Genomic DNA, 22,163 nt, shown 5'->3' on the forward strand with positions numbered 1-22,163 from the left:
TTCCAGACAAGCATTCAAAAGAGGAAAAATAAGCCCCAAAAAGCTAGTCGTTAATAGAGCTGGTAATTGATTATAGTTTCAAGGAACTTTTTGATTCACAAGAACCTGAATCGATTCGATTCACATTTTTTTCCATTCTTCAGTTAAATTCAATATTGAGTTTACACATTTATACACATTTGTTTAGAAACACATTAATAATCTACTTTAAGATTTGAATATATTTATATTAATCTGATCCAGTTCACATAATGTAAAATATATTCATGAAATAATGAGATTGTTAATATCATCCAGTGTTATATAGATTCTCTAAAGGAGAAGTTCTAACTAAAATGTTCAGATCATTAACATTGGAAACATTGTTCTGCTTCTCCTGGAGGACGTTTCTGTTTGGCCTCTAGATGGGGATCGCTTTATAGCATTACACCTTATTCCAGAAGAAGTATGAGTAAAAAAACGATGTTTTAGACCACAAATAGTTACTTTAAAAAACATTTACCTAAAAGAATTTGAAAAATTCATGTCTGTAAGTTTATAAAGATGTTTAGGTCAACCAAGCGTTAACATTAGCCGTCCTACAGGAAATTCCATTAAATGTTAGCATCAAGCTAGCAGACTTTAGCTTTATGTGCTAAATCGATAAATATTTTTATGAATCAATTATTGATTTATTAGGCTTCAATTGATTCAAATCGATTTATTGATTTTATTAACCCAGTCCTAGTCGTTAAACAGAATTGCTTCAAATTGAATGTCATTTCTTTTCGTTCTAAGTGAATGGTTTGTATTTTTTTCGTTTTTATAAACCTAATTGTTGTTCACTTCGATTACAGTGATAAAAAAGTGATGTAATAAATGGAAATGACTCATTTTAGAAAAAAATCTGAAGAAACTGATCTCAGTATAAGTTGGTTGATCTAAATAAATCGTAAAATATAAAACTAGTACTTATTCTTTGAGCATAGATAAACATTTAGTCTTATTAGCATTTCCTTAATCAATTTGAGTTTTTTTTTGGGTGTTAAATCAAATGTTTCTATTGTCAAGAGTATAGATCAAAATGACTTTGATTCATTTTAATTTTAAATTCCTTATTTCTAGATTGGGGTGTCCAAATCCAGGCCTCGAGGGCCGGTGTCTTACATGTTGTCCCAACCAACCTGCCTTTGAAGCTTCTAACTGGCCAAATGCACCTGATCCAGGTAATCAGCAGCAGATACGGCAGGATTTATTTTGTAAAACCACCAGGAGGACGGCCCTCGAGGCCTGGATTTGGACACCCCTGTTGTAGATTATGGCTTTTAAGGTATGGATCAAATAGAAGTTAAAACAACGTAGAATATCTTCAATGTCTGACAAAAGCAAGGTTTTAAATCTTTGCAGGTATCAGTTTGCAGTGTGTGTTATGGGAAAGCAAACATATCCTGGTCTTTTTTTCTTTATATTATTGCTTTCTGAGGTCAGTCTCTGCCTCACGCTGGGAAATAAGCGATCAATGTTGTAAAAAGAATAAGATCCTGAAAATGTGGAGCTAAGTCAGGAACATTACCTAAAAGATTTGAGTGATAAGAAGGCTAATAAAACCATTTCAAAAGTTCTTGCCCTTACTGGGATTTTACTAGACAATTCATGTTTTATTTATATGTTTTGCTGTATCTTAGGAGAAAAGTAAAAACTATGTTCTGAAAAATGACACAAGTTTTTTTGATTTAGCCTAAAAACAGCAAAATCATAATTAAAAGATCTCTGGGAACGCTTAGACACTACATCAAAAGGTGATCGGAGTGGCGTTTTTTTTTTTTTTTTTTTTTTTTTTTTTTACCTTAATACATAAACTCAAAGTGTGACAAAACCGTGAAACAAAGGGAGAAATTGAAGGTTGAAAAGAGAGGAGCTGAAAACCAAACACTTAAAAAGAGTGAAGATCAATAACCGAAATCAAAACATGTGTGGATCATTGAAGACTTGAAACTGTCAGGAGGAAAACCTGAAAACAGAACAAGAAAACAAAACTGATATCAAACCAAGCAAAAGAAAAGAACACATTTTCCTTTCTGCAAAGTCAAGAGGTTTCCATTGTTCTGGTAAAAGCTGGTGTGTCACTGAAAGTATTTGAAATTCAATTTGTCCTGATCTGGTCTCAATCATGTCTTGTTGCCCTCATTATAAAAATAACATGAATTTATGCCTTTTTGGATCAAATCCTCCTCTTTTAGCTTTTTGCTTTGAGTCCTCTGTTTGTTCAGCTGCAGGTAAAGTCAGAAACTGAGTCATAGTGAATGACGTAGAAGACAGAAACATCCGGATACTGATAACTTACCTTATTAACAGCTTGTGGTACGAATATATTTACCTAAGAAATAACAGCATTTCTATTTTCAGAAAAAACCCTTTTACTGATGGTATTTCCGCTGGTTGCGAGTTACTCATTAGGGTGTGGGGCCTCAGCACACTACCTCAGATAAAGACATAAACTGATGAATCACAGCTGAACTGAACTGACTCACCTACTGTTCCCCCTACAGCTGAGAAAAACCACCCACCACCACAATAATTTTAGAAGCTCATAACACTGACTCATCTGAATGTTTCCCTAAGGCATCACAGTTAAACTCAATACATCCAACATTATTGTTTTACATCAAGGGAGACATGCTACGCTTTTATTTACCCTGATGCATATTCCTGCTGTTTTCATACCTGTGACAAGTCATGGTGCAAATGACAATCAGATAAGGAATATTGATTTTTGTACCACAAAATTCCACTTTTGGATTGAAATAGAATAGCTCCTTGATCTACCCCTCCCTCTGAAAGGTGCGCCTTAAATGAAATAATCTCTTATTCAGGTTTACAGCACTTGTAAGAGTCAAGGTCCGGGGCCGGATCCAGCCCGCCAGGTGATTAAATCCAGCCCTCCAGATTATTTTATTTCATTGTTACTAGTGACCCGATGTTATCTTGCGCTTATTTTTAACTTGAATAATTTTGACAAAATATATTTTTATGGAGAGAAAAATATTGAAAATTATTTAAGGTTTAAGTTTATTTTGGAATAATATTTGTAAAAATTGGCATTCTGCTAACTTTTTGGACTATTTTGGCATTTATTAAAATTGTTTAGGCTATTTTGGAATTTAGCAAATATTTCAGCTACATGCTAGTGTTTTTGGCTTGTTTTTTTTTAGTTGACTAGTTTAGAGTGTAGCTACTATTTAAATGCGAGCTGTTTTGGCTAAATTTTGCTTTTTTAAAATTATTTTAGGTTGTTTTGAAGTTTAGCTATTTTTTTTAGCTACATGCTAGCTGTTTTGGCTTACCTAAGTATTTTTTTTGTTTGTTTTTTTAAGCTAATTTGGCATTTAATTAATATGTTGGCTGGCCATCAGTTTCAGTGTTTTCAGCTATCAGCTTTAGCGATTTTAGCTATCAATTTCAGCATCTTCAGCAGCCAAATTCAGTTTACAGCATTCACAGTAGCATTATCGCAGGTAACGCTATACATCTAGTTCATAATTATGTTAAAAAGTTTCGGTTTTAAAGTTTCAAAAATGTAGTTTTAGTGTTCAATAAATGTTTATCCTGGCCCGCGACCGAAGGTGTGTTTTGGATTTTGGCCCCCTTTGCGATTGAGTTTGACCCCCCTGGTTTACAGTCAACTGTCAAACTCCACGAGCACTGTAAAAAAATCAGTTCTAAATCTATTCATCTGTCAATATCCTTGAGAGATATTTACACTTCCCTGGTCTGACAGTTGGTTGTGATCCCTCTGTTCGGCGCTGTGTGGTTGTGAGTCATGTGCAGAGCTGGCCCAGGTGTAGAGCACAGACACAACAAACAAAGCCACCAGGCACGGGGTTATGCACAAACCAAAGATCCCACTTAATCCCTTTGGAGAATGCAGGTCCATTCTCTGTGCTGTTGGAAAAGGTCTGGTGGTTTCCAAAGGCAGCACAAACATTTCTTTGTTTCATTTCTTTGCTTTTTATCAGTGAATGTAAGTGCAGTATCTGATTTTGTCATGAAGGTAAAACAGAAAGTTTCATTGTTACATTTACAAAAAAAATGAATTTTTTTAAGTAAAAGACACATTTCTGAGTTGAAATATTAAAAATTAAAGGGCCACTGATGGAAATATTTTGTTTTTAACATTTTCATCTCATAATAGAGGACATAATTAAGTATTTTAAGCTAAAAAATTCTTTTCTGAGTATTCCTTTATTCAAATTGTTTTAAATGTGGAGCAGTGGAAATGAATACAGTTTAACAAAGAGTATTTGTGATGTAGAAAATACGCAGGCAGGGCATAGTCTCCCTGCTCCACTCCATTCTGATGTATCCACTTGTAGACAAATAGATACATGAATGTCTTTGTTTTCCTTGTGTGAGCTGGGATCTGGATCAAAGGTTACTTTTTACAGCCAAAGTTTTATAGTTGAAGCAAGATGGATATAATAATCTGGTAGCTAATCTGAGATGCGATGATTGCAATTAATAAATGACGTACTTGAGCATCAAACGCTTTGGTTCTCAATATTTCAGAGCTGATAACACCCCAGCATTTATGCTCAAGCATTAAAGGCAATGGAAATACCTGTTTTACCTGAGTATCCTGAGGGTATAGCTCCGCCTCCCTAACCTTAGTTTTGTTAGCATGCTCACATATTACATGAATACATACTTTCTCATATAGAGCCAAAGAGTCAAAGTCCAGTGGGAGGGGTTCTCACCAATCACGTAATTTTTGAAAAGTCAAGTATTCTAATATTCATAGTCATGTTAAAAAGTGGCATTTTTAAAGTTTTAGTGTGTTCAATAAATGTTTATCCTGTTCAACACATCAATGGCGGTGCTCTTTGTATGTAAAGCCCTAAAATGGTCTTAAAAATGTGTGACGTATGAACATGAGAGTTTTGAACATGGAGGCCTAAAACGCACATGACTCACTTTTCATTGGAAGTGGTCGTTGAGGGCTGTGTGAACGTAGCTTAATGGAAACTCTAGTCACTCAACTGCTCATAGCCTTCAATGTCGGAAGAACGACAGAACGCACACCCGGAAATTGAAAAATTTGCCTTATCGGTCAACTCTCTTCACCGCAGCAAGAACCACATTACTACAGGCACCAAGATGATCATTCAGTCCTTCAACATATTGGCAACATATCAAGTTTAAGCACAACAGCTGTCACACTGTTGAGTGTGCAAAATGTACTCATATTCACAAGGGGACAGTTAGCTAAATCAAACCTCTCTGGTGCCAAGGCTGGAGGTGCCAGGTTCCTTTTTGAGCTCTCACATGTATGGATAAGTCAACACTTAACTTCCAGGGAACTGAGCTGGTGTTTAGGCAGACACACATCTGACCATCATCAGCATACAATCAACAGAAAAATCCTACTTTCTAGCAATGAAACTCAGAGATAAAGTGTTGAGGGGAAAAAAAGCAGAGACTCGTAAACTGAGCCCTGTGGAACCCCATTTTACAAAGAAGTAGAGGAGTACTCTGAACTAGGGGTGTAGGAAAAATGGATTCAGTGATATATCGTTATATTTCATTTGGCGATTCTTGTGTCGATTTAAAATGCTGACCAGAAAATATTTAAATAATTAGATGTCTTTTGGTGTCCTTACTTTTGTTTTCCACCTAAACCCTCAACCGATAGTTGGCAACAAGAAGATCTCGTGAGAACCAGCTTGTGTCAAATGTTCAGTCTCAAGGGTACAGTCAAAACACACGTACAACTTAGTGTGACTTCGTTTTTTCTCTTTGAAAAAAAAAAAAAAATAGTTCTGGTACAGTATATTGCGATATGTATCGTATTGTGAGACATGTATCGCGATACGTATCATATCACCAGATACTTGCCAACACACACCCCTACTTAGAACCAGCAAAGTTTACTTTCTGTTCTGTTTGGCACACCTTAAACATTCAGGAACACTACCACACATGCCCACTAGGTGTTGCAGCTGAGATACTAAAATACAGTCATATTCTTAGTAAAAACCAGCAGTTACAAGTTCAATAGGAGTAGATTCATGTCATTATCTGAGACAGTTTTCAGGAGGATTTCATTAAGCTGGGTTTGGTATGCCTTAAGGCCAATTTGAAACTTATAAGGACTTCACCAGGAAATAGACAGAACCAACAAGCCAAGAGGGCACAAATTCCTCATGAGTATTAGGAACAAATCTGGGTATCAGGAAGACTTGTGTTAAACCTGTGAGAGTCCATACTTTCTTCAAGATAACAATCTGCCTCGATGTGTTTCCACATCAAGATAACACACTCAGTTTTTCATATGTATGGCAAACACCCACACTGAAACGCTGTCACTTTTCAACCCACAGCTGGGTTACACCATCACTATCCTTCTAAATGCTTTGTCACCCTGGTAATGGGAGGCCCAGAGACACAGTCTCTGGTGGACTCCTACTGGCAGGCGTATCCTTAAAACAGCGTCCCTCGGCAGCACTTGTCATCTACATGTCAGTAAATCCAGCTTCCTTCCTCCCACGCAGACACACTTTCAATATTTTCTCTTGAAAAATATCCCACCATCTTCTCTTCCCAGCATCCACACACTCCTGCACCCATCCCCCAGTCCTCCACCGACCCTTCAGTTGGTAACGAGGCCCACTTCTCCCCCGACGACAGCTTGTCTCTCTTTGCTGCTGATCCTCACCCTTCTCCCATCACTTCATCCATCTCTCCGTTCTTGGTTTTCTCCCTCCTCCCGTCCCGCCCCCACCCTACGACAGCAGAGTGCAGAATAACTGGAGCAGCCTTCCACGGCGGGGCAGCCGTCAGATGAGGCGAACACCATGTCTCTTTCTCTATCCTCCCTTCACTCTCATGGATGAGTGATGTCCATGACAGGCTGTGCATCCTCTGAGAGCCCCTTCTGGCAATTAACACACACACACACATGCACACCAACATGTTCTCATCAGAGGCTCCCACATCACTTTACCAGTTGTCTTCAGCTAAAAAGGCCAGGCGGAAACACTCTACTCATCAGCGTCTCAGCTCAGGCACACATCTCACATTCTTGTGCAGCTCCCTGTTGATGAATATCTTCACTGTGAGTCTGCTTCCATCAATCCATCTGTGTACTGTGAGCTGCTAATGTGGCCTGAGCACTTTAGCCCGCGGCTGCATAGATCCAAATGCACTCCTTAGAGCATTACTGTGTACAAAGGTACATAAATATTTAAGTGTTTCTTTGTTTTCTGTTCAAGTGAAAAAAAAATCTTTCTCTTCTCATCTACTAATTTCAATTGTTTTCCTGCTACTTCCTTTTCGTGTGATGTATTTTGTTTTATGATGACAGCTGCTGTTATCTGTGACGATATAAAAGCAGGTTTGACCAAACACAGCCTCGGGCCGATTTAACTATTTACAGTTGAATTTCCCAACAGAACACTGTGTGCACCAAGTCACCAAACGATAAGGGTGCTTCAGACCTTCACATGGAGCTGATATGTCAAAGGGCAGCGTGAATTCATGGGGAAACGAGTGACGTGTTTCTCTCTCCAGTTTGCTCCTGACGAAGGTGAAGCTGGAGGAGGCCATGTTTGGCCCCGCTGCAGCGCTGCAGACCTGTGAGGAGATGCTGCAATGCTGGCTGAGCCATCACGACATCAGCCGCTCCAGGTGAGCATGCACGAGGCAGTTATCTGTGTGTATATCAGCATCTAACAAACTTTGAAATGCAGTTGCCTACTAGTTATTGTTTTATTTCCATTATGTGTAAAGCGACATTCACATGGCTCTCGATAGGCACATTTTAAGCGACTACTTCCAATAAAAAGTCTTTGCAAACATGTGTAAATGTGCTTTTTGGGCTTCCGTGTTCAAAATTCTTGTATTTACTCTTTACTACGCAAGTTTCTACGACTTCTTTCAGGGCCTACGTACAAAACGTGGCCATTGAACGTGCGTTGCAAGTAAAACCTGGTTCAACTTTGACCATTCAACAGATTCTCACTCCCAAGTCGTCAAATATTGACGTTTGGTTAAGGACCCCTCCGCGTCAAAAACTGAAGTTTCAGGTGTCCCCTCGTCGTCGGTTTTTGACGTGCTGGCTATTCCCATTAAATCACTGGTTCCCAGCCTCTGAGCCGTAAACCTGAACTTGTCCAGTACCGGACGTGGAGCGCGCCTGTACACTAAACCAATACCCTAACCCAGTACCGGTACCCTAACCATGTACAGGTCCACATTCGGGGACAGTTTGCACTTGGTACTGTGTCTGGTACTGGTACGAGTCCAGTACGGCGTCTGGTCCTGCATCCGGTGTCGGATTAGGGTTAGGGTACCAGTACCGAATTTGGGTACCGATACTGGTCACACACCGAGAACCAGTCTGCATCCAGTACCCCTTCCCGTGCCACATCTGCTACCATGTCCCGAGGGTTGCAGACCCTTGATTTCACCAACAGCCAGCATGTCAAAAAGTTACGCTGAAGGACCCTTAACCAATCGTCAATATGTGACGACTCGGAGTTGAGAATGTGTTGGACCAATGAGGGACTTGATTTGGTAGTGATGTGGATGGCGTTCTTTTAATTCAAGGAAGTACCAACTATTTGAAAATTGATCATGGAGGAGAACTTAACAGTTGCGGTTTGTGCCCAGCCGGAATTATATGACATCAAGTCTTTCATACATCATAATAGAGCTATAAAAGAAAGTCTGGAGCAAGAGTTACAAGATTTGCACTGCTTCAACATTTCACACAAAGTTCTTCCAACTGTAGGTAGCAGATATGCACCAGTATCAGGCAGCAACAGTCGAGTGTGGACAACATGAACTAAGCACGTGGTCTTGTTTATATTTTGAAGCCCAATGAGGCAAATCTCTTTGTGATTTTGGGCTATATAAATAAAATTGAATTGAATTGAATTGAATTGAACACCTGATGTAAACGTAGCTTAATATGCGGGTCACAGGTATCCATACGGGGGTTGACCAGTATGGATGCTGCTGGTTTTTGGGGTTGTCTGAACTCGTGGAGGGTCGTAGAGAGAAATGGATGGATAGTAAGGGAGTGCAGGTGTGTTTTGCAGTTAGTCCCCTTTTGATTTCATACGGTCACCTCAGGGGACGTCATGAAAATGAAATGTACCATTGTCATGACAGGACATTTCTGCCTATCTGTGTATTTTAATGTCTCCTGTTAAATATTAACAGGTTAAAATGTCTTTATTTTAATTATTATTTATGAGTAGACTTAAAAATCTGTGCCTATTTCAACAACTCTGTATAAAAATCTGGTTGATAATAAAATTTTATTCAGGCACTGAACCACAAAGTGAACAACAAAGCCAAATATTTTGGCAGGCACACCAACATGATTTCTCCACTTTGTTTTTATTACTCAGACTCTCACAAGTTCACAGTGTTCCAGTCAAATGCTCGTTTTAAATATTATGCAAACTGCTGATGAGAGAGCAGGACAAAAGAAAAGCATTTGTTTCCCTGATCCTCGTCCTTTAGTAAGACGGGGACGCTTGAGAAAGTTTGCTCCGCCCACATCAACAACAGCAGAAGATGATCAGGTCTTATAACCAAATTGTAAATACGTTTATTTTTGGAGTAAAATGAGGATTTTTGCTTTACAATAAGAGTCAATAGGAAGGTGCACCCTTTCCTATTCTGTTTTGGTCTTTTACAGTACTACAACACTTGGTTACTTAAAAAGAGATTGGTCTTACATTTATCTCAAATAAACTTTTAAGCAATACTCAAAGTTCCATCAGAAAATGTCAGAAGTAGAAAAAGTCCAGCTCTGACCATCTTTTAATCAACTGTAAAAGCCTTTTTCAGTGGTCTTTTAATAACGATTATGCTGTTTTTTGCCAAATTCAGACATAGTTCTAGGACATAGTTTCTGTAGAGCGGCAGGAATTCATTAAAATTCACCTCTGAGTTGTCAACTAATTGATGACTTATCGCATATTAAAATAGTCGACGACTAATTTAAAAGTCAATGAATCGTTATTTTATAATGTATGGAGTCAGAGTGTAGTAAAGTAAACATTTATAATGGCATTATGCTAGCTTTTTGGACTATTTTGGCATTTATCAAGGGTTTTTTAGGCTATTTTGGTTTAGCTAATATTTCAGCTTCATGCTAGCTATTTTTGGCTATTTTAGGCTTTTTTTTTTTTTTTTGCTATTTTGGTTTTGTTAATATTTCAACTTCATGCAAGCTATTTTGGCTAATTTAGGCTTTTTTGGATTTTTTGGCTATTTCGGAGTCTAGCTGATATTTAAACTACTTGCTAACTATTTTGGCTAACTTGGTTTTTAGCATTTAATTAATATTTCAGCTAGCTATCAGCTTCAGTATTTTCAGCTATCAACTTTAGCGTTTTTAGCTATCAATTTCAGCATCTTCAGCTATCAGCATTAGCATTCTTAGCGGCCAAATTCAGCTTTCAGCATTCACATTAGCACTATCGCAGGTAATGCTTTAAATCTAGTCTTTAGTTAGTTTAAAGCTAATGATGGTTAAGTTACCAGCTCAGATGAGGAAGATAAAGAAGTACACAGATACAGTATTTTCAATACAGCATTTTTTCATAAACTCTCGATTCACAAAAATTTGAATAAATACTCAGGAATGCAATTCGTAGTTTATTTTCTTTAAATGGGTCCTCTATTATGAGAAAAATGTAACAGAAACATGTTAAAACACCAAAAACACAATTTTTATCAGAGTTGGTCTTAAACTGATTTATTGTTTTTTTTTACATATATACATTCACGAGCCACTTTATCAGCTACACCTTGCTAGTACCAGGATGGACCCCCTTTTGCCTTCAGTACTGCTTAATCCAAATGCAGTTGCTGCAATGTGATTGGTTGATTAGTGTTAACGAGCAGTTGGACAGGTGTGCCCAATAAAGTGGTATATATGTCTAAAATAATATCAATTCATATATAAATGTATATATTTTAGATGTATATATAAATAGAGTGAGTGATCTTTTTGCTCCAGGCTTACCTCTAGTGTTTACAGTGTCTCGTTTATTTTTAATACCTTGTAATGTTTTATTTATTTGTTCTTTTAGCAAGTTTTTGTTTGTTCTAGATGGTCCAGTTTATGCGTTTCTTCGGCTCTTTATTTTTGATCTGGGAGACTGCAGAGAACTCAGTAAAATTCTTGTATAAATAAAGTTTGAATTCAATCAACTTCCTTTAATCACTTTCACACATCTGCTGCTGAGATGAAGGTACATTTATTCATGAACTGCAGCTGAAACACAAGCCTGTGAAGAAATGTATTTTCAGCTCCGAGTGGAGCAGAAAAACCACGTGACCCATCTTTCCTTCTGCCTCAGTGCTCAAACACATTACCTATCTATATATTTATCTATACGTCTATTTATATATCTGTCTAACACGTTCCTCCAACTATATTGCTGCATGAGTACCCTTCATCTCTGCCAGCATCAGGAGGATCTGAGTCGCAGCAGCGCTGCAATCTTTCTGCCTCTTGTTTGGGAAAATATAATGAGTGGGTTTCAAACACAGCGCTGCTCACGCACAAAGACTCCAAGAACATTTCACTGGATTGCAGTACTTGAAACGTATTTGGAGTATAGAATAATAGTATAATTAGCGTGATGTGGGACAAATGCACATGAAAAGATGTTTAATTGAAGAGAAAATACAAAGCATTGACTGCAATAGAGAATATAACACACATATGTGTTTGTCTTTAAATATTTTAGGTTTTAAAGCCATATAACAGAAAAATAAAACTCTTGCAATATAGAGCAAAACGGACTCTTAAGCTAACCACCCAAACTATGGACTATGACATATAGATCAGTCTAAATGGTCTCATGTTCACAGTAGAGCTGTGAAAGTTAACGGATAAAATGCACAATTAATCAAAAATAATTAACGTGTTAATATTTATTAATGCAAATTATTTGCACCTTCTGCTTTGCCTCTTAAGGTTTATGCTTCCACAGTGTGCGTTAAAACACTTCATCTGTTATTATTTCACTAATCCCATGGTCACTTACAAAAAAAAAACACATCTATAATCAGTTTTCAGTACTTTATTCTTGCTATTTTTCGCGGTTTAGATCACTTTTTCACAAAAAGCGGACTTTTTGAATCATGGTTGGGTGCGTTGTCTCGGTAACATGACGACGCGTCGCTAAACCTCGACTGCAGCGGTAAAGGAAAGCGATATAAATGCTAATCGCCACAACAGGTTAAATAGAGCATCAGTTCAGAGACAAAGTTCACCTCTTACTGCTTGTTTTTGTCCAGATGATGTGGGAAAGTTTTGTTTTAAACCAGTGACACAGAGCATTGGGCTACTTGACCGGAACTTCTTTTTTTTTTTAGGAGCGCAGGTTTGTTTCTTATGGCTGCATGTCAATTTTGTGCACACAAATTACACTTCTAATTAACTTGATAAATTAAAACATTTTAGATAATAAAAACAAAGGAAACATTTTATCTCTGGTTTGTTTTTGTTCAAAAGCTGCATATTCTCATATAAAATGTACCTAGTAAAATATTCTAAGTATTGTGATTAATCACAATATTTAAAGAAGAAACTAAGAAGTTACAAATTATTCATATTTCTACCAGTCGTTTATTATGATCGTTAAAGATTTTGATTTATTTTAGTGTCATAGTTACGTGTTTCTTTTGGTTTGTAGATTGTTTTGCATTCACTTCTTCACTTTTTATTTAATTTCAGCTAGTTTGTATTTTAATAAACTATTTTCATTTAATTGAATTTTTTTTTTTTTTTTTACTTAATTCTGTTTTTTTGTTTCTTAAGTAATTTAAAAAAGGGAAACTTACAAAAAAACATTCACGGTGATTAAAAACAAATTAAGATTTTGAGGTTCATGTACGATCCACCACATTTACTAAAAATATTGATATTGGTATCAAGATTGGCGATATTGACTGGTATCAAGATAGGCAATATTGACTGGTATCGATATCGCGATATTGACTGGTATCGATATCGCGATATTGACTGGTATCGATATCGCGATATTGACTGGTATCGATATCGCGATATTGACTGGTATCAAGATCGGCGATATTGACTGGTATTGATATCGCAATATTGACTGGTATCAAGATCGGCGATATTGACTGGTATCGTATCGATACCCAAATGCTCAGGATTGTCCAGCCCCATCACTTACAAATGAAACAAATATTAAACCAATAATCAGTACTTTGATCTTGTTTTATTTATAGGTTGAAATCGTTTTTCACAAAGAGTGGACTATTTAAAACACAGTGCAACACGTTGTCATGGTAACGACTGTAGAGCCTGCACTGACCTCACTTCTCTTCTTCTATTAGGTTAGATTACAATAGATTAATTAGATTAATTAATTACATGTCCTTATTAATGAATTGATTGCACAAAGAAATGATCAAACGACAGCTTCAGTTTAGAGGCCTTTTGGCTTATTTCACTTGGTCAGTCTATCAAAGTGGCTCCAGCAGGGCAGTCAGTGACCTGACTTTGGGTGTGGCAGGAGAGATGAAACTGCATGTGGTTCACACCAGTTTATATATGATTTAGTTGCTTTGCACTAATTTGAACTATCATTTAGGTTGGATTTTTTTTTTTTTTCATTAGGGCTTTCTCTTATTAAAGCAACACACGCATAATGACATTTAGATGAGACACCACAGCTGCCAATATTGCTTTAAAACCAGCCCTGAGCTCCGATTTACTAAACTTATGTGGCGTCTGCTCTCTTTGAGACATCCCTGACTCCTCTGTGTTTGCATATGTCTGTGCTGGCGTGCGTGACAGCGAGACGGATGACAGCAGCAGCCTCCCCATGGCTGACAGGACGGAGATCAGCCCCGGAGGCCGGAAGCTCTCCATCCACCTCAACCTGCCGGACTTCCACGACGGATCCACGGGTGCGTTTGTTCCGCCTGTCCGTCCCCTGCTGCAAATATTGATCATTTCAAGTTTAATACATACACTTACCCTTCAGCGGTGGCAAAGGCGCGTTTGCAGCTCAGCTCCGCTTCCTCAGCGTTTGACCTATTCTGGATTAGAACCTTGTTTGCCCATCTGCGCCTCTGTTCTGGGGAGCAGATGCGCTGCTTAAATATGAATTATGTGACTCATATCTTCACCTGTGCTTCTCCCAGGATCACGCTGTTCAGACACAGGAAATTTCACAATGTTCTGAGGCTTGAATAAGAATTACAGCTTGTGGTGCTCTGCACGGGTCAGCGTTTGCTCATTCTGTCTGTAAAACAGCTAAATTGCTAGATTTGTAACAGTTTAAGGAGAGATTATATCTAAATATGTTTCCCATCTGTTCTGTTGTATTTTAGGCTCCCACAGCTCCCCGTCCGTCGCGGTGTCCCGTCTGGAAGCGGCGCTGTCCGAGGTGTCCGACATGAGCTCCACCCGCCGCCATGGACCTCCCCACATCTGGATCACCCTGGAGCGCGTCTGGCTGCAGGCCGGTACGACACATGACTCGTAATGATGTTTGAAAAGCCCTGGAATCTCCAGGAAAATTAGATTTCAGACGTTCCACAAAGAGCCTTTTACTCCGGGATTAACCGTTTATCATAACGTGATCCATGTGAGTTCTGTTACAGTGGAGCACAGAAATAAATCTGTTTGAAAGTATACGATTGAGGAAAGCTTCTGGCGTAAATGGATTTCAATGGGACCTAGTTTACTTCACCAATGGTGTTAAACCTTAACTTAAGTTTTAGGAATTTCTAGAAATGAGATGCAGATTATTCTATTAAAATTATTTTAATGTTCATGTGTTAATGTAAAAACCAAGAATGCTACTTTTTACTATTGCAAACTTTGATTTTTTTTTTCTTTTTAACAGAAAAGGCTATAAATTCTCTCTTTTTTGTTTGTGAATAAACATGTTAGGAACTATAGTCATACAGAATCCTGAGTTCTCTTTAGTGATCAAACCCAGACAAACTTATTTTAACCGCTAGAAGTTTCTGTCAACTTTTCAGGCTTGTCTTAGTTGGTGTGAATGTTATGTGAAAGCTGCATTCTCAAAAATCCAACTTACTTCAAATTTTGTAGTGATCTGTACTCATTCAAACTCTGAAGGCTGTTGCGTATACCGGGCTGTCTGAAATCTAACATTACCAGACTTTGGTCTGATCAGTGGCCAAAAAATGAACATCATAAACAGATCTGTTTAAAGTCAGATGTCTCCCCTACCAAACAGAACCAGAGTCCCACTCCCGTCATCTTTTGATCTTTTGTTCCCAGCGGTCTTTTATTTATGGCTATGACGTTTTCAGCCAAAATCTTGTGTCCTTTTCTAGGACATAGTTTCTGCAGAGCAGCAATCATCTAGGAAACCACCTCTGAGTTGTGGGCGGAACCATTAGTGCAGAAGAAACCTGCCCCACTACCAATCTGTTAACGTGTTTTCTCACTAGCTTACAGCCCCTCACAACCCCAACCTAACACAATTGGAGCTATCCAGTCAGTTTTCATCCAGATTCCAGCTCAGACAAGAAAATAAAGATGTGCATGGATCTATTAATCTGCAAGTGGATGCATAATAATGGAACAGAACAGGAAGCTTAAGCCCCTCCCAGTGTATTTTTGTCACAAATAAGCTTTTATTTTAGAGGTCATTTCAAAAATACTCACAAATGCAAATTTAAGCATAATTTTTTACATTTATGTCCCCCAAGAACATTTCAAAAACACCAGAATCACCATTTTAATCAAAGTAGGTCTTTAATTACTAAAATAATATTCCTAAAAGTGAGCAGCAGTATCTGTGTACACTGACTGATTTCTCCACTTTAACATTAGGTGGACCCAGCAACACAGGAATTGGCTCAAATTTCTCCATTATTGTTAGGAAACACAATACAAATTTTTACAAAAGACGCCTGTTCAAGTGATCTTTGGAAATACTGATTAAACTTTTGCTATCATGAAAAAAGACCTCAAGATCACTGCATCTTCCCATGACGCCAACCAGGTTTTAAGCAAAGCTGAGGATGGAAATATGATAAATGTTAAGTTAATATTGATGTTTAAGAAACATCCAGACTCACTTTAGTGACCTTAGTCTCTGGAAACATTATTAAAGTTTGCGTAGTTTATTAATCTAAATGGTAATATTTTAGCCCAAACAGAAGTTATTTAAAACAAAAATAAACTACGATGAAACTTTAAAAATCACTATTAATGATTGAGATTATAAATGTAGCAAAATAAGAATAAAACGTGGTACTTCTTATTTGAGAGATGTTTTTTACCATTTCTAACTAACTTTAAAGAGTCTTTATCAATTCTTAAATTAGTTTTTTTTTTAAATTACATTTGGATTTGACTTTGTTGAGAGGAATTCACAGATACTCAGTGGTGTGAAAAAGAAGTGTTTGCCCCTTGGTGATTATTTTTAGATTCTGAATGTAATCAACCCTTTTCCATGCTCGGATGCAGTAACTTTGAGGAGTTTCTAGGATTTATGTGGATCAGTTCACAGAAAACGGATATAAACGTCAAAGCATTTGTTTGTTCAATTTCATAAACTCTCCAGGAGTGTCAAACTCAATCGCACAAAGGGTCAAAATCCAAAACACACCTTAGGTTGTGGGCCGAACAAGATAAACATTTATTGAAGACTCTAAAACTAATATTTTTTTTACTTTAAAGCCGTAACTTTTTAACATAATTATGACCTAGATTTATAGCATTATCTGCAATAATGCATGCTAGTTTGAATGTGGCTGCTGAAGATGCTAGTGCTGATAGCTGAAGATGCTAAAATTAATAGCTAAAAATTGAGAAGCTGATAGCTGAAAACGCTAAGGCTGATAACCAGCTAACATATTAGTTAAATACCAAATTAGATCAAAAAACAAACAAACAAAAAAACATAGGTTAGTCAAAATAGCTAGCATGCAGCTAAAAAAAAATAGCTAAACCTATAAAGCTGAAAGAAGCCTAAATTAGCCAAAACAGCTAGCATTTAGCTGCAATATTAGCTAAACTCCAAAATGGACCAAAATATGAAAAAAGAAAAAAATTGAAAAAAAACCTAAATAAGCCAAAACAGCTAGCATGTTGCTGTAATGTAAGCTAAACTCCAAAACTGACCCAAAAAATGGGGGGAAAAAGCCAAAATTAGCAAAAATATCTAGCATGTAGCTGAACTGTTAGCTAAACACTCTAAAACAGCCTAAAAAATTGAAGAAAAAAAAAACCCTACTGTAAATTAGCCAAAACAGCCAGCATGTTGTAGCATGTAGCTGAAATGTTAGCTAAACTTCAAAGTGAACAAAAAAAAAGAAAACAACTGAAAAAAAGCCTAAATTAGCCAAAAGAGTTAACATGTAGCTGAAATATTTGCTAAACTTCAAAATAACCTAAAAATAAAAACTCACTATAGGCCAAAGTAGTCCAAAAAGCCAGCAGAATGCCAATTTGTAAAACTTTAAAACCGTAACTTTTCAACATCATTATTATTAATAATAAGGCAGGAATATTATTCCAGAATAAATCAACTTAAACATTAAATAACTTTCAATATTTTACTCTCCATAAAAATATATTTTGTCAAAGTTATACAAGTTAGAAATAAGAGCAAGATAACATCTGGCCATTAATAACAATAAAATAAAATGATCTGGAGGGCCGAATATAATTAACCAGAGGGCCGGATCCGGCCCCCGGGCCTAGACTTTGACACATGTTCTCTATACTATGAATCACTTTAGTCCTTTTTAGCAGAATCTGAACTACTCAGAAGGAATATTTCTATTGTAAGGGTGCTTCAGGTCAACATAACTAAGTTTGCTCTGAATTCCTGCTTGTGCGTTGCGGACAGATTGTCAAAAACACAAGCAGCTGTTCCCCTCATCCCCTCAGCATCAGCCTGTGGATGCTCACAGCAGATCACGCTGATGGATGCAACAATGCTCCATTCATCCACTCAGCTGGAGTGGGTGAAGCATGAGAACAAAAGTGGGAATCCATGTGGAAAAGGCGGTGTTGCACCCAGTTAACCAGAGCATTACGGAGCAGAACTAAAGGGGGGACGAGGGGCCGCATTTCTGGAGAAATGCCCTGTGACTGTGCGTTATGTGCACGCTCTCTTCTAACCTTTAGCCCCAGCTGAAAACAGCCACAAGTCTGTCGAGCTGCATTACTTTGTTTTAAGTCTCTCACATCCTCATCGCCTGCTAAGAATAACATTTCAATTTTCAACATTTCACAAATATATCATGATTATTACATGGAACTCAGGTGAGAAAACAGGTTACATAATCCCGCTGCCTGAATCGGAGCCCTGAAGAGAAAAAGCCTCTTTCTGCTTTCTTCCGCAGTTTCCTATCTGTGCATCCATGAGACTCAGGTAAACAAACAAACCCTCCCCGCCCAGGGAACACATGCGCCCTTTCCTCTCAGGAGCGTCTCTATTGAGTTTTTACATCACACTGAACCCGATCTCTCAACTGACTGACAGCTCGCCCTTCCTGTGCGGACACGCCCCCTTCTCCCAGTCTCAGGGGCAGCTCCTCTGGCCACTCGGATGCTTGGAGTCTTATTTGCTAAGCGGAATGCTTGTGGGCGTGATCTTTGGGGTTTTTGCCTGGGATTCTTCCCAGGAGTGAAGGAAGGGGGCCAGGCAGCTTTGATGGCCTTATTTAGGCAAAAGTTTCTGGACTTCCCGCTCTCTTTCACTCTGTAGAAATGTGACTTCCAAGCAGCCCAATCTGTCGCTTTTTAAAGTTTTACATGCCCCTTCTATAGCCTCTCTGACCTGTCTTCTGACCTGTCTTGCCCCCCACCTACCCTCCTGCAGGTGAGCTGTTCATGGCGGATTGTCGGCTCAAGGAGGCCCAGTACTGCATAGCTGAGGCGGCGTCCCTTTTCCCCAACTCTCACTCCGTGCTGCTGCAGCGAGGTCGCCTGGCCGAGCTCCGAGGGCAACCGGACGAAGCCAAAGGTCTCTATGACGAGGCCCTGGCCATCCATCCGACGGGGGAGCGCATACTGGTCCACATGGTGAGCGACGGGGGAAGCTGCAGCGGCTGCAAAATTGAATTAAAACTTATATAACGCTGCTCTGTTTGGTGCTGTGCACGCTAACGCGGCGGGAGGCGCGCACAAACACACACAGCATGCTTGGATGCACTGATACATTAAGTGCTTTATTTGACTCTATTAAATTAGAACTGACGTAATACACAGGCGGAGCAAATGCACACACTCGCGCTGCTGCACACACACTCGCACACATTTGTAATGCTTTGCTTGACTTCAAGAATTACGCCAAATTGTTTGTTACGCAAGAATTGCAGAATTAAGTCAGACTTGTTCAGTCATGTACGCACATGTGCTGCAGGAAGGTTCACAAAATTTCATAAATTCAACAAATTAGATTACAATGAAATTCAATTCAGTCCATTTACTTCAGTCACACACAAAAGCACACATACCCCCCCTCAGCCAACCGAGTGTTTATCCTAACAAACATGACTGGAGTTGCTATAGCTTGTAAGGTTTTCCAGATGTAGCTCAAAATCTTTAAAGTTATATTTATTTTAGATGTTTTTTTTATTCCAAATTCACCTGCTTGTTTGTGTCTTGTGACACTTGGCAGATATTCTCATTAAACCAAAGCCTCCTTGGCTGAATGTAAAGGTAGTTATCACAGTGAAGACAGCAGCTGTAATTCATTGTATCCTAACTCTTTATGGAAATCTCTTTCATTTTCTAGTCAAACTTTTTTCTTTCAAAACGTTTATTCCTAAATCCTTTAGAGGTTTTGAATTCAAATGCAGCTATTTCCTACCATTTTTTTAAGATTACCCAACCTTCTCTCTAGATTAAAAATAAAAGTTAAATTCAAGTTATGTTCATATCTGCTGAAGGGAGAGTGAGGCTCCAGCTCACTGTTTGGCTGCAGGATCTGGCGATCTGTTTTAAGTTATTTTAGTTACTATGTTTTTTTAGTTGCTTATGTTTAAGGTGGTGATGATAATAATTTATTTTTAAATACAAATACCACTTTAGTCGGAAATACTGTGAAAGAATTGTGGTTTTTTTGGTGTTTTTAACATGTTCTTGTAGCGTTTTTTTGGATGATGGAGGACACATATTAAGACACTTAAGCTGAAAATTGCATTTCTGCATATTTTTTCATTCAAATCATTGTGAATTAGGAGTAAAAGAAAATCTACAGTTTGAAAAAAGATCATATTCGTTACGTAGAAAATAGGTTGGGCGAGCCACAAGCTCCCTGCTCCATTCTGATGTAGACTTGTGGATAAATAGATCCATGAACGTCTTTGTTTTCCTCACCTGAGCTGGAATCTGGATCGGAACTGCACAGCTGGAAAGCTCTGATATTGCTCGCCATGTTTGTTGCTCCATTAATTTTAGGCTGGGGGTGTGAGGGGCTGTAAGCTAGTGGGAGAGCATGTAAACAGATGGGTGATGGGGAAGTGGGGGCGGGCTACTCAAGAGTACCGCCCACAACTCAGGGGGAATATCTAATTAACTCCTTCTGTTCTGCAGAAACTATATCCTAAAAAAATTAGTTTTTTTTTCATTTTCTCTAAAAATGGAATAGTCATAAATAAAAGGGCACTTGGAATGCTTTTACAAAAGATCAAACGATGACTGGAGTGGAACTTTACAGAAAGAATTAGATAAAAGATACATTTTTCATTTTCATTTCATTTTCATTTATTGATTTATAAAGCACCTTCCACCACCAGTCAAGGAGGCCCAAAGTGCTGTACACAAGGAAAAACAAAAACCGAGCACTGTGCAATAGTAAAACATAAAAAAGGATAAAAGACATAAAACCAAGTAAAACAATTTAAAAACAATGATAAAATCAATAAAACAATTTTAAAACAGAGATAAAACCACCATAAAATAGAATAAAAGGCTAGGCTGATGCTAAAAGGCTGTAGTGGAGGAACAATTCTTTTTTAAAACACTCCAAAAGCGTGATCTCTCTTATAGCTGGTGGCAACTGATTCCACAGTTTGGGAGCCAACACAGAAAAAGCACGGTCCCCCCTGATACATCTGGGTTAAAAAGTGAGATAAAAAGTGAGTGTAGTGACTGAAAACTTTTGTCAGACAAAGACTTTTGTTATTTTTGTTTGAAGCTTACTTTTTTATTCATGGACATGTATGGATAAAACACATTCTTTAGGTCGTATAAAGACAAACACGTTTATTAACATCACATCAAGTTTTCTTCTCGGCTTTCCTAAATAATGTAGGACTTTGTGAAGTTTGGGAACTCTAACAGTTTCATTCATATTTTTTTTTTATATTAAATATTATTTAATATTAACTGAATTAGATTTTTTTCTATGATAGTTTCATAGATGTAAGGCTAGTTTGCTTTAACTAACAGTGAAGCTGTGATCCTGGAATCCTGCTTGTCAGCTGCGCAGTCATTTATGCGTCAGCACGGTGGCTGTGATCCTTCTCGCTTTGATCATCTCGTTGCTGCTCTGTCATTCTGTCAGATGTTCTTTTTTCTGCAACAAATTCCAATAAATAAACCAGTTTTGATCCTGAACCAACCAATGAGAAACAGTTCTCGGGGACCTGTCACTCCCCCACTCCTGTTCCTCCCAGCAGGATTCTCTCCTGGATCTTCTGGAGCTCCTCCCACTCACTCTCCTCTCCAGATGATCCACTGGGTCACCCGCCGCTGCCCAACTTTCTGTAGTTTTGAATGAAGCACAGAGGGATCTTCCTCAAATCCTGAACGGGCGTCATGTGACACCGTGGCACATTTATCTGTGGTATCCATGGCTACAATAGATAGCGCTTAAGCATTAGCCGTACTGTGACCACATAAGGCGAGCGCTGAGCTCCGGCTGCTCACTTTTAGATGGATTCGTGTGCAGCGGCGCAGTCCCAGGGGCTCACAGAGGTACGCATCTCTTCCATATTTGGCCTGTGGGAGAGCCAATCCCAGGGGGTGAAAGGCTGAAACAAAGCCAGCTGGCAGCGGCCGACTCTGGGTTCCTTACAGGACAGATGTGTCTCAGTCTGAGCCTGCATGTGTGGGTGACTGCACATGTGTTTCGGCATGACTGTGTTTGTGTATGCCAGCTTTCCTCTATGGATTTGGCCCA

General features: G+C 38.4%; 1 protein-coding gene across 1 annotated transcript in view; it reads left to right on the top strand.

Moving 5' to 3' along the window:
- ttc7a (tetratricopeptide repeat domain 7A) overlaps positions 1-22,163 on the top strand; it is an 80,218-nt gene that overhangs the window by 40,247 nt on the left and 17,808 nt on the right. The window contains exons 16-19 of the mRNA XM_036215455.1: positions 7,546-7,662; positions 13,832-13,944; positions 14,371-14,505; positions 18,855-19,057. Coding sequence (XP_036071348.1) covers positions 7,546-7,662; positions 13,832-13,944; positions 14,371-14,505; positions 18,855-19,057 — 568 coding nt within the window. The remainder of the gene's footprint in view (positions 1-7,545; positions 7,663-13,831; positions 13,945-14,370; positions 14,506-18,854; positions 19,058-22,163) is intronic.

This window comes from Oryzias melastigma, linkage group LG15 (genome assembly GCF_002922805.2).
Source record: "Oryzias melastigma strain HK-1 linkage group LG15, ASM292280v2, whole genome shotgun sequence".
Lineage (NCBI taxonomy): Eukaryota > Metazoa > Chordata > Actinopteri > Beloniformes > Adrianichthyidae > Oryzias > Oryzias melastigma.